At 42.6% G+C, this 14,528-nt stretch overlaps 1 protein-coding gene across 1 annotated transcript in view; it reads right to left on the bottom strand.

Annotated features, from left to right (window-relative positions):
* Positions 1 to 1,107: 1,107 nt before the first annotated feature.
* DCP1B (decapping mRNA 1B) overlaps positions 1,108 to 14,528 on the bottom strand; it is a 47,241-nt gene continuing 33,820 nt past the window's right edge. Inside the window, exons 6-9 of the mRNA XM_005865962.2 lie at positions 9,747 to 9,875; positions 6,486 to 7,337; positions 4,081 to 4,323; positions 1,108 to 1,894 (exon numbers count right to left, since the gene is read on the bottom strand). Coding sequence (XP_005866024.1) covers positions 1,814 to 1,894; positions 4,081 to 4,323; positions 6,486 to 7,337; positions 9,747 to 9,875 — 1,305 coding nt within the window. The 3' untranslated portion in view covers positions 1,108 to 1,813. The remainder of the gene's footprint in view (positions 1,895 to 4,080; positions 4,324 to 6,485; positions 7,338 to 9,746; positions 9,876 to 14,528) is intronic.

The raw sequence follows: 14,528 nt of genomic DNA, 5'->3' as shown, positions 1-14,528 counted from the left end.
TGCCTCCCGCCGCTGCCACCACTGCGACCCAGGCCTGACTCCTGCCAGCGCCACTGCCGCCGCCGCCACTGCTGCCGCCAGGACCCAGGCCTGCCTCCGCTGCCGAGACCCAGATGTTCAGTCATCTGTCCAGTTGTGACAGCCCTAGGCTATTATTAGTATAGATTATATAAGCAATTATCAATCCAAAATATTTTGTTAATGTCACATGGGTTTTTCACTGTATTAGAGGTTGTAGGAGAAGTCAAAGAGACAAAAGAAACCGTCCCTTCCCAAACATAGGATGACAGTAGACTCCTCCACCTTGAGTGTGGCACATAACAGGTTTCAGTAAGAGTCACTGCCTTGCCTGGCCGGTATGGCTCAGTGCTTGAGTGTTGACCCATGAACCAGGAGCTCATGGTTTGATTCCCAGTCAGGGCACATGCCCGTGTTGTGGGTTAGATCCCCAGTAGGAGGCATGCAGGAGACAGCTGATGTAATCAATGATTCTCATCATTGATGTTTCTATCCCTCTCTCCCTCTCCTTCCTCTCTCTGAAGTCAATAAAAACATTTCTTTCTTTTTTTTTAAAAAGAGTCACTGCCTTTCCGCCCACCTCTCCTCCTCAGGAGAAGTACCCTCCTGCGGAAGTGGGGAGGTGGTCTTGCGATAAACCCTTTGCTTGATGGCCTGAATAAAGGTCTAAAGCCAGAGCCCCAGTCTCAGCACCTACCTTCCCCATGCCTCCTTTTATGACCTACAAGATGAGAACAGAACCTGCCTTCTGTGCTGTCATCCAGAGATGTTTTTATGGTCCAGAATAAGAAGGGCTATAGAACGGCAAAGTTTTATTTATTACTATTACTCAGCAGGGAGTAATTCCAAGGCCTACTCTTTTGGGCCTGAAAAACCTGGCAAGGGCTCTTCTGACTCTACCCAAGACTGAGCTCAACTCTGAGCATAAAGATCAGTCTGCTACATAGCTTGAAGAGTCCTTATCATTATGCCCTGAACCATCCACTAGCTATCCTTAGAGGCTAAGAAAACGCTTTAAAATCCTCTATGACCTTCTTCTCAGCATGATTTTCTAAAAATGATAAAATGTTCATCTTGAAACATAGGTAGGCATACTCTGCTGGTTGGGTCCAAAAGAAATAGCATGAGCTGGAATAAATGAGATGTTACTAGAAACCTGGGCTGTTTGTGGACTCCTAGAGAACAACTGTCCTCTAGAAAATAGCTATAATATCTTTAGGAATAATTTCCCTTCAAAGGCCCGGGGAAAACATGCCAATTGGACTTTTACAGAAGAAAGGTTTATTTTGTTTGGTACAAGCAAACCAGCATTACTTCCAAAGGCTGGGTAAGGGCTGTGCAGGTCAGTCCGCGGGGTGACACTGCCACCTGGTGGTGGGCACACACTGCAGCACGCGGAGCTCAGCAATGGGAACATTACACATTCTCTCTGTTCACAGTATAGCCAGAACTATTAAAAAAGAAACCACGTTTCCAGAACAGCCCACCCTATGGAGAGGCTAATTCTTCTAGAAATGGCCCATAGTAAGAAAAGAAATAATTAAGCTTGGCATTTACTGTGTGATATGAGCTAAGCACTTTTTCTATCCACTCAATTCTTAGTGCCAGGTGTACTGAAGCATGTATTTTTTATTTTTTTAAAAGCTTGACTGAAAAAAAGTCGGAAACATTTTACTTCATATTACACATACTTTTTTTTTTTATAAAAAGGCAGAAACATTTAGGGTAACAACACTTAACAGGAAAAAACCTTGAGCTAGAGGACCTTGAGAATCAGTTCTTAAATGTTTTGCTTTCACATAGTCTTTTTCATGGTTGCTTGTGTCATGTTGAAGAGATAAGCTTCGTAGATTATATTTAAGAAGTTGTCGTCATTCTGGAAAACAAAACCAAAAGACCCAAAGGAATGTGATTGGGGGGCAGGAACAAAAGGCTTGCCCTGTCTTGGAGGTGGCCTGGCACTTTGAGCCCAAGATGCTCATCTCTCCCTGTCTGTCTAACAGCTGGCAGTTTTAAACTGCACATGTGAATGGTAAGTGGGGCTGAAGCCAGGCCAGACGAGTCCGCTGTTGTTTTTCAATGGCCAGCATGTCACATACAGCACAGACGGGCTGCCCAGCTATGTGTGTATGGAACAGGGCTCACACATGAGAAGCCTGGGTTTGTTGGTCCCCAACAGATGGCTGGATAGGAAGGACTTGATCCAAGTCAGTGGTTCTCGATGTTTGGTTAGGAGACTGCTAGCGAATACTTTGTTTTTGGCATTAGTTAAGACTTTACTTGCACTGTGCATCCTTGGTATGTCAAAGCCGGTATAATTCTCCATTAGCTATGGAAAGTTTCTGGCCTTGGCAAGTGGAGAGCAGTTAGACCAGCAGTCTCTGGGCTCTTCTGCCTGGCTAAGGGCTGATGGAGAATCACGGGTCTAATCAGTGGTTTTGTTTTTAATGATGGAGACTTCTGCTTCCCACCCAAATCCTTTAAAGCTTTAGCAATTCACCCACATTGCACATTCCCTCTTGGCACCCACACACAGAGTTAGCATTATTCTCACACAATGAAGGAGAGCTACATATCCCTGTTTTTCTTACAAAGTGACCACAAAGTCCCTACTGTGTCCTACCAACAGGCAAACACTAAAAACAAACTGCTTAGTGACTTCTAACAGTTCACCAGGAAAGTATGTCTAAACGTGGAAAAAGCATGATGTACGCAGAGAGTGGGGGAAATAGCGCCTAACATTGTACAGGGACTGCTCTAGGCTTTCAGTTTGGCCCCTGCACAGAGATCTTTGGAACAATGTGATTAAATGGAATGAGCCAGAAGAAATATGAAACTTTAACATTTAAATATTTTCACTTTATTGTTCTCAGATGTTCTATCTAAGTCCGTATGAACTTATCATAAATGGCTTTAAAAGGTGGAAACTGTTGGCATCCTGATATTCGTGACCTAGTAAAGCATGATCATTTGTTGCCCCTCTTTAACAGATAGTATTCCACTTTCTAGCCCAATTCCTTCCATTCTCTCTAAAATATGTCACCTTAAAAAAATGTTTTTACTAATAGAGACCATTTTCTTCTTAAGATGAGACAGCTGCAGAAGTGCTAGCCTGCTCTCTAAAAGCCGTCTAAAAGCCTGCTCTCTAAGCCAAATATCACAAAAGTTTTCTTAAAGACTGTCTATCAAAAAAGTACCTAAAGATGTTAGCTGAGGTGTGTGAAGTCTGGGAAAAGCATCCCGCTTTTCAAGGCCTGCCACTTATTTGTGGATGTGCTTTGCTGGGCAGACAGCCCAGAGGCTGAATTACTACTGCGGCCCCCACTGCGGGCAGCAGGAAGGAGCGCTCTGGAGCCAGACTGGGGTTGGAGCCCAGCTCTGCTATTTACTAGCTGTGTGACCTCAGTTTCCTTGTCTCTAAAATGGAAAAATGATAGTGTTGCTGTATAAGGACTCAATGACTTAATGAAAGTAACGCATTGTAACAGTGCCTGACACAGCTCTGTGTGTCAGCTGTTATTATCTCATAGAGACAAAACCCATGGCTGCCAAAGAAGTCCCGTCACTCTATCCTGTCCTAATTAGCAGGCTTCGAAATTATTTGTAAAACAGCCCTAGTATCACAGCCATTACTTGCTCCCCTACCTGCTGGCTCCTTGCTCTACAGTCTGCTTGAGCTCTCCACTAAACACCAGCAATTGTGCAGACAGCATCACCTCTACTCCCAGAGGTGAGCTCTCAGTTTGGGTGCCCACAGCATCTACGGTCCTTAATTATAGTTTCTGCTTCCTTCTTTTCTGACAGGTGACAGACTGGAGGACTTAGTCCTCCTCCAAATTACAAAATCCTTAAGGCGTCAAGTCACCTAAAGCTGCCGTTAGTATTCTGAATCTCACCCAGCCAAGTACAGAGCCACTGTGGTTTAGGGTGAGTTGTTACATCGCTCTCTTATTCCTGGGCAGTTCTATGTGGGCACTTGCTAACTGAGGCCTTATCTCAGAGTGGCAACCAGCTGGCGAGCAGGATTGGCAGAGGTAAGAAGAGAGACGATGGCCCTCCTACCTGAATGAGGAACAGCAGTGCTTCCTGAAGCTGCAGCTTGGTAAGTGGGCTGAGTACAGAGGGCTCTGGGCTCTGCAGAGGCAGGAAGAGGCTGGTGGAGGCGGCAGCTGGTTTCTGGCTTCCCAGGGACAAGAGCCCACTGTCCCTCTCCTTTGATGGGCTACAGGTGGGTTGTGTGAACACCATGGGGGACATGAGCAGAGAAGGAGCAACTGTAGCACGGATGCACTGAGGTGAGATGACCTGCTCAGAGCAAATACACACAAAGAGGGCAGGTGTAAGTAGCAACTCATTGATACAACGGGTACAGAGACAAAGAGGCCACTCGCTTGCAAGAGTGGATATCGGTGAACTTAAATCCGAATTGTTCAAAATTTCACTAAATTGGAAAAGCTCAAGGAGAACTGATTCCTGTTCAGTTCCCCACATATTTCCCTTGTCCTTCCTAAGCAGCTCCGGCACAGTCCGCTCTGGTGGCTGTTGTTCCCTCTGCATAGAGTGCTTGGCCTCTGAGCAACACTTTATTTTTCTGCTTTACTGTCATCCCTTGGCAACATGCATTTAGGACTGCTGGCCTTTTCCTCGGGGCTAGTTGTCTACTACTCTGACCTACAGCTCCAACAACATACATGAGTTGCTGGAGGCACACACGTTTCCACTCGATGTCTCTATGGAGGAACTGCTGTGCGAGTGGTCCTCCTCACTACTTCTCACCAGGAGGGAGGCATGATTCCCGGGTCCATCTCTCCTGGGTCCTTCCTGATGGGATCTGCCTGCCTGCAGAGAGCACACACTTCCTGCTTTTCCGTGCTCAAGTGGCTGGGGCAGGTCCTGGGGCTGGTCGTGCCAGCACTGCCAGTGACTTGTCTGTCTGGGCGAGTCTGTCTACCTCACTTGGCTAACAAACACAATACCAACAGCTTTTGCAGTTATGCAAGTGACACTTTGATCCCTGTCTCACTGATGCCTACAGCTCTCTCTCATCTGTTTCTAACTCAGGTGAGAAAATGTTATTATCATCCTAAAGCTCCATAAGAACTCGAGGAGGGGTGTAAAGGCCAGTGATCATGAAGCTGCTGTAATTTTATAATTGTTCCCTTGGTATCTTTTTGGGCAGAAACCAGCCTTGAGGAAGGCAGGCTGTTACCTATCGCACTGCTATTCTGAGGAGGGTGCCTGAGGCGGACGCTCCCGAAGGAGGACGGCCAGCACCGTGAGGCTGACAGTGTGCACTCTGCTCCTCGGCTCCACACCTGTGAGCACTGGAAAGCCAAGAGAATTGTGTGTGCAGACGTTTATGTCCAAGTATCAACCCCAATTTTCCTAGCGTCAGATCTAAACCATCAAAGAGAAAAGGGGACAAGATTACACTGAAACGAGGATGAGTGACAAATACTGTTTCCATAGAAATAGGTACTCAGATTTGAGATTTTATAAAAAATAAACACAAGCTCTGTGACTCAGTGCCTCACAGACACAAAGACTTATGCTCCATGCTTATGATCTTGGTTTTCAAAGAGTGGAAGATTTTGATGGCTACTTGCCAAAACATGACAAACAACCAATGATGAGATATGTAATAGGGAGAACTTCCTAATTTTTAAACTTATTGAATTTTCAATGAATTTGTACCAATCCAAATGAGAAAACAGTCCAATCTCCAGATGTTACCCATGGGCAATGGAACAGCTTGTGGTTTTCTCTGTTCTAAGTTACTGATGAACATAGAGATCATCTTCCTTAAAGGATAAACAATTTCTAAAAATTACAATATTTTCCCCTCTCTGGAAATGTGTGTGTGTGTGTGTGTGTGTGTGTGTGTGTGTCGGGGGGAGGGGCACATGGCATACTTATCCCTCTCTCCATCTTCATTAAGCTATGCAGAGGATGCAAACTAAAACAGGCGGCCTTGGCAGAGTAATGGCACGTTTCTCCCATTGTCTCCCCCGCCCCAGGCCTGGGGGCTCTGCAGAGGCAGCGTCTGCTCCTGACCACTCTGCACCCATGTGTAGCACAGTGCCTGGGAGGGAGCAGTGCTCAGAAATATTTACTAAATAAATGGATGAGCAACAATTACTTAGACTAAAATAACAAGAGGAGGTCAGACATTTCCTATCCCAGAATGAAGATTAGGATCCCCTACCATGTCTATGTTCTTTCCCACATCCACGTCTTCAGGCCTGATAAACTGCAAAGATTTAACTCTACAAATAAAGTATCCGAAAGGAGGGAAGCTCCCAGATTAAGCAAAGCAAAGATTCTCTTTCCAGGCAGGAAGTTAAGGTGATACAAGATGCACAGAAGTGGCTTTGCAACACTGTTCAGGACAGCTATGTCCCTAGAGCACAGACGCTGACTGCATTTCACTGCATCACAGTAACAACCCCCACCCGGTGGACATTTACCTGGAAAAGGGGAGTCTGCTTTTCCGTGCTGGATGTCTTGTCAACCCAGGGTTCCCAGGGCTTCCCTGCTCCAGAGCTCGGAGTTAGCACAGGGAACTTCGCTGCCAAGGCTGGCCGGTTAGACATGTGCAGCTGCTGCTCCTGCTGCACAAGCTGAAGCTTTTGCAGTAACTCTTGAGGGGAGATCACTCCAGAACCACTAGTCTGACTGCCAGAAAGGGCGAGCATTTGTCTTGGGCACGTGGACTGATCTTTTTCATGAGCCTGATGTCCTAGTGCCTGAGGTGGAAGGGAGCCATTGAAATGTACCAGTGGCGGCTGAGCCACCGCCTTTACTGGAGCTGCAGGGGTGGCAGCAGGGAGGGCTGTGAAGCTCAGGGCTGCTGGGCCGGCAGGTGCTGGTGCACTAGGGTCGTACTTGTTCACTGCCCCTGGGGTGCTCTGGAGCTTCTCTAGCAGGTTCTGAGTTCTAGAAGCACCACGGACTCGATGGGACGTCCCAAAGCTCTGGGGAGAGCCCAGGAGGACAGGTCCAGTAAAATCCCCCCCAGCAGGAGGCTCGCTGCCATTTTTGTAGGGCTGGTTTTCAGGCAGCTCTGACAATGGGTGGAGGTCTGCACTCCTGACCAGGAGTTTCTGGATGGCTGGACACAGCTGCTTCTCGATGGGGGGTGAGTGTCCTTTGGGTTCCTCATAGGACAGGGAACGGATAACCCCCTGCCGAATTGGAAGTTTCTCTTGCTGCTGGTGGTGGAGGGTCTGGGCAGGCCCCACAGTTTCCTGACATGTAGCTTTGTCCTGCTTCCCAAAGAGTGCTGTCAAGGACAAGTGTTGGGGTTCAGGGTCTAAGGTCTGAAAAAATAAAAATGTCTCAAAATGGATCTACGTACAATTGGTTATATGGGGGCTATGAAACAATTCACCTAATCAATAGTTTCTTCTATTTATAAAGGATTAGAGAGTATAAAAAACTTAATTATAATAAACTTCACAAAATTGAGACCTTAATGCCAATAATTTTCACAGCATTCTGCCCTACTACTCTCAAGATAGCTGTTACATTTTAGTATCTGTTGAATGATGAAATAGGAATATGAGCTTTGATAGATTGGGAACCACTATGGTACAAAATTATATACACCAGAAGGCAAATAATCTCTTCAACAGGAAGTCCATCTAACCCTGCAAAGTATAACATCCTGAGAATACACAGGAACATGAGGATTTCAGAATTCCTGGTAGCTTTTCGCACAATTATAGAAATTTAGGGTGAGAAAGAAACATGTCAGTTAGTCTAACTTGATCCTTTCAACTGTGTGAACTCTGAGAAGAAAGATACCTCCTAAGTAGCTAACAGGGCTCAATTTTTTTTTTAAAAGGAGCCTACAAGCCATTTCTACCCAGGGGCCTCTGACGCAAATTGCACTTCATGGTAAAGCCTGCACTCTATTTCTGCCATCTGAACCAGCCCTTATAAAGGAGTTCCTGGAATCCTATTTCGACCAATGGAATGGAGGCTTTCCCCATCCAATCAGAGCTGTGTAGTTCTGACCAACCAGAGTGGCACTATTGGCATTTTGGACCAATCAAATTTCAAGGATTTGGAGTCCTCATTTGCATGAGGACAGACCAATCAGGGACCAGGGGCAGGGACTTCTGTCTACACAAGCCAGCTCCCCTCTGGCTCTGGGAGTGCACTTTCCTCCTTCCATGGGAGACTCAAAACTCTGTTTCCCTTGCTGAGCTAAAATCTTGAAGATGTCTTACAGGAGCAGAGCAGACCAGCACAGCAAAAAGCAGATTGGCACAGAGTAGAGCAGAGTTGTCCAGCTCTGGGCCCAGTGCTGCCTGGCCCAGGGCTGCCTCACAGCCATGCTGTACCACAATTGGGCTATTCTGCACTGAATAAAGTTTCTTCTTCACTGCACCCCAAATTGAGGATTCCTGTTCGCATTGAATTGGTACAAACTACTATTGGTTGACAACTATATATTAGTAGCTTTAAAAACCATCAAATCAAAAAATCTACCTTGGCCCCGCCAGTTACAAAGTTGCTTCCTTCCTGCTCTATATCATCTCTGCCTCTTTCTGTTGCTTTCTGTATTCTTAGGCTAAGAAAACAGGAGCTTCATTCTCAAATCAACATACTCTCACTTCTCTATTAAAATAACAAATTTCCATGGAAAGCAAACAATAAAAGTAAAATATAATTAGAAAAGACTTATTTTTAAAAAATTCAATATGAGACTTTGAGACTTTCATTAGCTTATCTTTGTCTTTTGGTTCCATTTCATTTTTAAAATTAATTTAAACCAATTCCTTAAAAAAACAAACCCAAAACCTTTAATGAGGCATAACACCTAGAAATGGAAACAGCCACATTATATTTACAATAAAAAATGGGACTTATACCCTGGCCCGTGTGGCTCAGTAGCTTGGGTATCATCCCATGCACCACAAGGCCGCCAGTTCGATTCCCAGTCAGGGCACAAGCTGGGTTATGAGCTCAATCCCTGGTGGGGGTGTGTGCAGGGGGTAGCTAATGATGTTTCTCTTTCTCCCCCTTTCTTTCCTCTCTCCCTAAAAATCAATTTTAAAAAATCTTTAAAAAAATAATGGGGCTCATAGATTAGCAATTTTGTTAATGCTTTACTATTCTGAAATATATATATTCATATATGTGTATATTCATTCAAAAACTGCTATCATAATGAGATGCAAATACAATGACAAATCATCAGGTCTAAAAGGGACTTTAAACCATTCCTTAGGACAGGAATCCCATTCTGTACACACAGTGGCCTGGCATTATAGCTGGTACAAAGGAAGTGTTCAGAATTGTTAAACTGAATTTTGTTGTCTTGGCTGCTTTGGGAAACCAACCATCAACCTCAGCAGAATATGGGCCTCTTGGGTAATATTCCTGTTAACTCTGATGATGTTATTAGTTTGTTGTTGTTTTTTTTGTTTGTTTCTTTGTTTTGTGTTTGTTTTTTTTTTTAAAAAAAACACATTATCCTGTAAGGAGTTCAAGTCCATAAGAGATTATGGTAAATGCCAAAAGTAAAAATGTTAACCCCTTTTGAGGAAAAGTAAATTATTAATAATAAAAGAATCTCTAATTTGAAATCTCTTTTAAAAAAATTTACCCTAAAGGATCCTCAAACAGGACCAGGCCCTCCTCCCTCGACTATCCTCTGGGTGAAAGTTTGTTAAGAACCTTGTACAGACACCATAAATGAAAAGCAGAGAACAGAGTACCTGGCTGGGCTGAGGTACGCGCTGCTGCTGGTTTTCACTGGGCTTCACTGGAATGGGTTTGATGAGATTGGGGTTGTCATAAATGGCAGATGAGCTGGTTATCTGTTTTGGCTCAGAACAGGTTTTACACTGAAATAGAAAAAAGAACTGTATTTTTGGTGTAAAAGAAGCTTTATTCTTTTAAAAAGAACATACCTTCCTTCTTGTTCTCTATTTTATTTAATTGGTAGCTATTTTTTGGTAGAGTTTTATGTACAAAACAAAATCTCTTAATATCTTTTATATTTGAGTATAAATAAAATTTATTTATTTTTTTTAGTTACACAATTCAGTGCCCTAAAATATTACTAACAGTATCAGCCTGCAAGACCTAGAAGGTCTTAGATACCTGGATACTTTAAAGGCTATCTATATACTTAAGAAGTAATAGTTTAAAAATATAGAAACTAGTGATTTTTAATGATAAATAATGACACAAACTATTCCTTAAATACCATGTCTGGATGGCAATAGGGTTTTATTCAACTGCCATTAGCAACTGATTTCAAGTTGGAGAGTTCCAAAATCAAAGTAACTAACCCTTTTTGGTCTACAAACCAAAAAGTAAAGCTGACTCAAACTACTGATTTAAAAATTACTAACATCATCTTTATTTAATAAGTGACTTTTTGGATAAACAGAATAATTCAAATCTGAGTGTTCTGAGCCACTCACTACAAATTATAATTTCACAGAGAAAGAGATGAGACATGCCTCATCATTTCAAATACCGAATCATTATCATACATCAATCTAACCAACCATGCAATTATCAACATAGTAGGATTCAAAACAGAAAGAGCACAACAGCAATGTTGGCATCTGACTTGTTACAAATAAAACTGAGTATAAAAACGCTCCCTTATGTACTACAGACTCTCTATAGCATTGTTGGTTTCAATTGTACAGTCAAGGCCCCGGGTCAGGAAATATTTCACACTGGAATGTGTGACAAATACAATATTGTCCCTCAGAAACCCAAGGTTCCCAATGTGTCTTACAGTTATTGGATTGTATTTCCTAATTCAAGGATAGAGAGGTGTGGGTCAATTACCACCACGTTCACTTAGGTTTATAAAGTTAATTGTACAAACGACTAATTATTTTCTTTCAAGAATTCTGTAAATAATTGGGATTTGGCACTAGTATTAAATGGGATGTGAAATACTTTATGAATCATAAAATGTTATTTCTAATTCTTCTGAAGTGAATGATGGTGATTAGTGGCATGGACCAACAGGACTGGCTTTTCAAGATATGGCTAAGCAACACAAGACAAGAGTATAGCCTAAGACATAGTCACTTACAAAATTTTAGCACGGAAAGACTTTAACTTCTGCTTGCGTTTAAAAGAAAAGTGGATGCTTAGCTTACTTCCACCAAATGACTCTTCTGTACTCCTTCATTCTCTCTATGTTCAGGGACCTTGAATTTTAAACTAAGAAAAAAAAAACAGATTTTTCCCACCTACACTATGCACATATCTCTGTCTTTTGCTTGCATAACCCCAGATTGACTTTTCTAGGTAAAATTGCTTTCTATGTTACTGCAATTGTCTACCTATCTATGAATCCTTGCTTGTATATGAAAATAGCTCTCTATAAAATTTCTCAGAATTAAACATCATCCACCTCAATAGTTTGTAGCTCATTTTCCAGTTGTTTAATTTTATATTCTTCTCCGACCCAAATAACTTTAAAATACTTGGAAAAAAATATCACAGTTTTATAAAAAGTGTATAATGGATTCTTCACAGAGAACAAAAACTATGTCACATAATTCTAATTTATCGCATACAAACACAAACATATTATCTATGCCAAGAGAAGAGTCTGAAAGGAAATACAACCAAAGTGTATTTGGCTTTACAAGGTAGTCTTTTTCTTTTTAAATTTTTATTTATTTACTAGAGCCTGTGTGTGCACTGGTGGGGTCCCTCGGCCTGGCCTGTGCCCTCTCGCAATCTGGGACCCTTCAGGGGATGTTGGAGAGCCGGTTTCGGCCCGATCCCTACAGATCAGGCCGAGGGACCCCATCAGTGCACGAACTGTGCACCGGGCCCCTAGTATGCATATAAGATCTTTGGTTAATTTCTTTCTGCCCTCCCCCTATCCCCTTCCCTCTGAGATTCATCAGGCTGTTCCATGTTTCCATGCCTGTGGTTTCTGCTCCTGCATTGAGTCTCTGCCCCTTGGTGGTCAGTGTGCATCATACCTACTGGATTAAGATCTTTGGTTAATTTCTTTCTGCCCTCCCCCTATCCCCTTCCCTCTGAGATTCATCAGGCTGTTCCATGTTTCCATGCCTGTGGTTTCTGCTCCTGCGTTGAGTCTCTGCCCCTTGGTGGTCAGTGTGCATCATACCTACTGGATGGCCGGTTGGCCGGTCGCTTAGGCTTTTATATATATAGATTTTAGAGAGAGAGGAAAGAGAGAGAGAGAGGTCAATTTGTTGTTCCACTTATTTAGGCATTCACTGATTGATTCTCGTATGTGCCCTGACTAGGGACTGAACTCACCACCTTGACATATCGGGATAAAGTACTAACGGACAGAGCTAACCAGCCAGGGCTATTTTCTTTTTTGTTTCTGATTTTTTCCATTGAACATCAAAAGACACTTAATAATTTCTTTAATTTCATAAATAGATCTCAGAAATATCTAGAAGAGAACAATTAATTCTTGCCTAAAATCATAAAATTCAAAATAGTCCACTTTTGAGTAGTAAGGACCTAACTATGTAGCTTACAAGTCTGGTCTGGTTCATTTTCTTCCTGAGCTTTGTTATTTTATGGCTCATTTGCATCTCTACAAGAAGGAAGGAGGTAAAGGAGATGCCACTCAAATTAATATCATTGCTACTTTACAGAAAACTCATAGGAAGTTATTTCTTAGGTAGAAAGCATACAATATTAACCCAAAGAAGTGTTTCAAATTATTTTATTAACTTTACATAAAAAGTTGTATCTGGTACCACTAGGCTTCATTTATCAATATCATATACCTATAGCATAAAATGTTTCTCCTCAAACTTTTTGGAATTTTCATGAACTTAAAAATTTTTGAGTTGGAAAAAATCTCAGAAGTCATTTATTTAGTTTAACACACAGAGAAGTAAAAAATTTTTTATACTATCCCCAGTATGTAATCATTCAGTCTCTTCTTGAATACTTCCAATAATGGAAAATGCACTTCCTCATAACAAGAATTCTGAGGTAAATAAAAAGATGCAATGGATATTAATGGAGGAGCACAAACATCTGGTGGGTGGATCAGAAGTAACATGATGGGCAAAGAACATGTGAAATGGGCCTTGAGAGACTGATGATATTTTATAGGTACATGAGAGGGAATAGCATGGGAAAAGGCATGAAGGCACTTTTAGGAAGCAAGATTGTTACTCTGTTTGGTAGGAGTTTAAAATATTTGTAGGGGGCAGTGGGAGTAGAAGGTATTGGGTTAGAAGAATCATCTGAGCCCAGCTGCTGTGGCTCAGTGGTTGGATTCCTGGTCAGGGCACTTGCCTGGGTTGTGGGCTCAATTCCATATCTCATCATTGATGTTTCTATCTCTCCCTCCCTCTCTGAAATCAATAAAAAATATTTTTTAAAAAGAGTCTACAGGTTCATAGATACTAGGCAATGAGAAAACAAGGATTTAGGCCAGAGCAGTACCATGATCATACAAGTTACATTACATCATCTGGCTGTTAATGGCAGAAAGAATAATTTCTTCTGTTGTTTACCTCACAGTTGGAGCAATTGACATTATGTCTATAACATATTTGATTGAATATCTGCACTTCTTGTCAACATTGTAAGAACCCATCTGTGGGAGCATAATGATGAACAGAACATTGTTTTGACCTCAACAAGTTAACACTGTTGTGGGAGAAGTTGACTTAACTGTAAAAATTGAGAAAGAACAAAGTAAGTTCTAAATACTAATAGATGGTGAGTTCAATGGAAAGAATAATTAATTTGAATGAAGTGATCTGGGAAAACGCCACGTAAAAAGTGGCATTTTAACTGGTCCTTGAAAGATATGTAGAGTCTGAAAGACAAGTAAAATGAGGGAAAACCATTCCAAGTTGTAGGTACAGTATAAAGAGACGTCTCCAAAGCCATGAGTGCGTGAGTTCCATGTTATTTTATGAGACAGTCAGGTATAGCTACAGGAGGCAGCCCTGGAGAGGCTCAGGGAACAAAGTTTATTACACTCACAGGTCCTAGGAGCAGGAGGCACAGCCCACCACACAGGCCACATGGGGAAGCCGCTCAGTGGTCCGGAGGGAGAGAACAGGAGCAGGGGGAAACCAAGGCTAAAGCCTTTTGCTGGGTTTTCTGCCCCCTAGGGCTATCTCCTTTGAATCATTCCAGCAGGATATTAACCATAGGGGTGGTCCCTAGCTGCCTGACCCGCCCTGATAGGAGTAAGGCAGAGGAATATTGCTTCCTGGTGTACACAGATCAGATAGTGGAGGGATGGCTCAGGATCATTAGTTTGCATATCGAAGGCATGTTTCTGGTTGGGTCCTTTGTTCCCCCTAAGAACTGGCAAGCTCAGGTAGGTGCAGTCTGTCCCCAATTAGAAGATTGTTAAGGTGCCAAAACATCTACACTAATAAAAGAGAAACATGGTAATTAGCGTACAACCGCTACCCTTTTCATTGGCTAATCAGAGAGTATATGCAAATTAACTGTCAGCCAAGATGGCGGCCGGCAGCCAGGCACTGAAGCGAGCA

The sequence above is a fragment of the Myotis brandtii genome, unplaced genomic scaffold (genome assembly GCF_000412655.1).
Source record: "Myotis brandtii unplaced genomic scaffold, ASM41265v1 scaffold216, whole genome shotgun sequence".
Taxonomy (NCBI): Eukaryota; Metazoa; Chordata; class Mammalia; order Chiroptera; family Vespertilionidae; genus Myotis; species Myotis brandtii.
The sequence above is the reverse complement of the archived record's forward strand: the minus strand, read 5'-3'. Positions and strand labels throughout refer to the sequence as shown.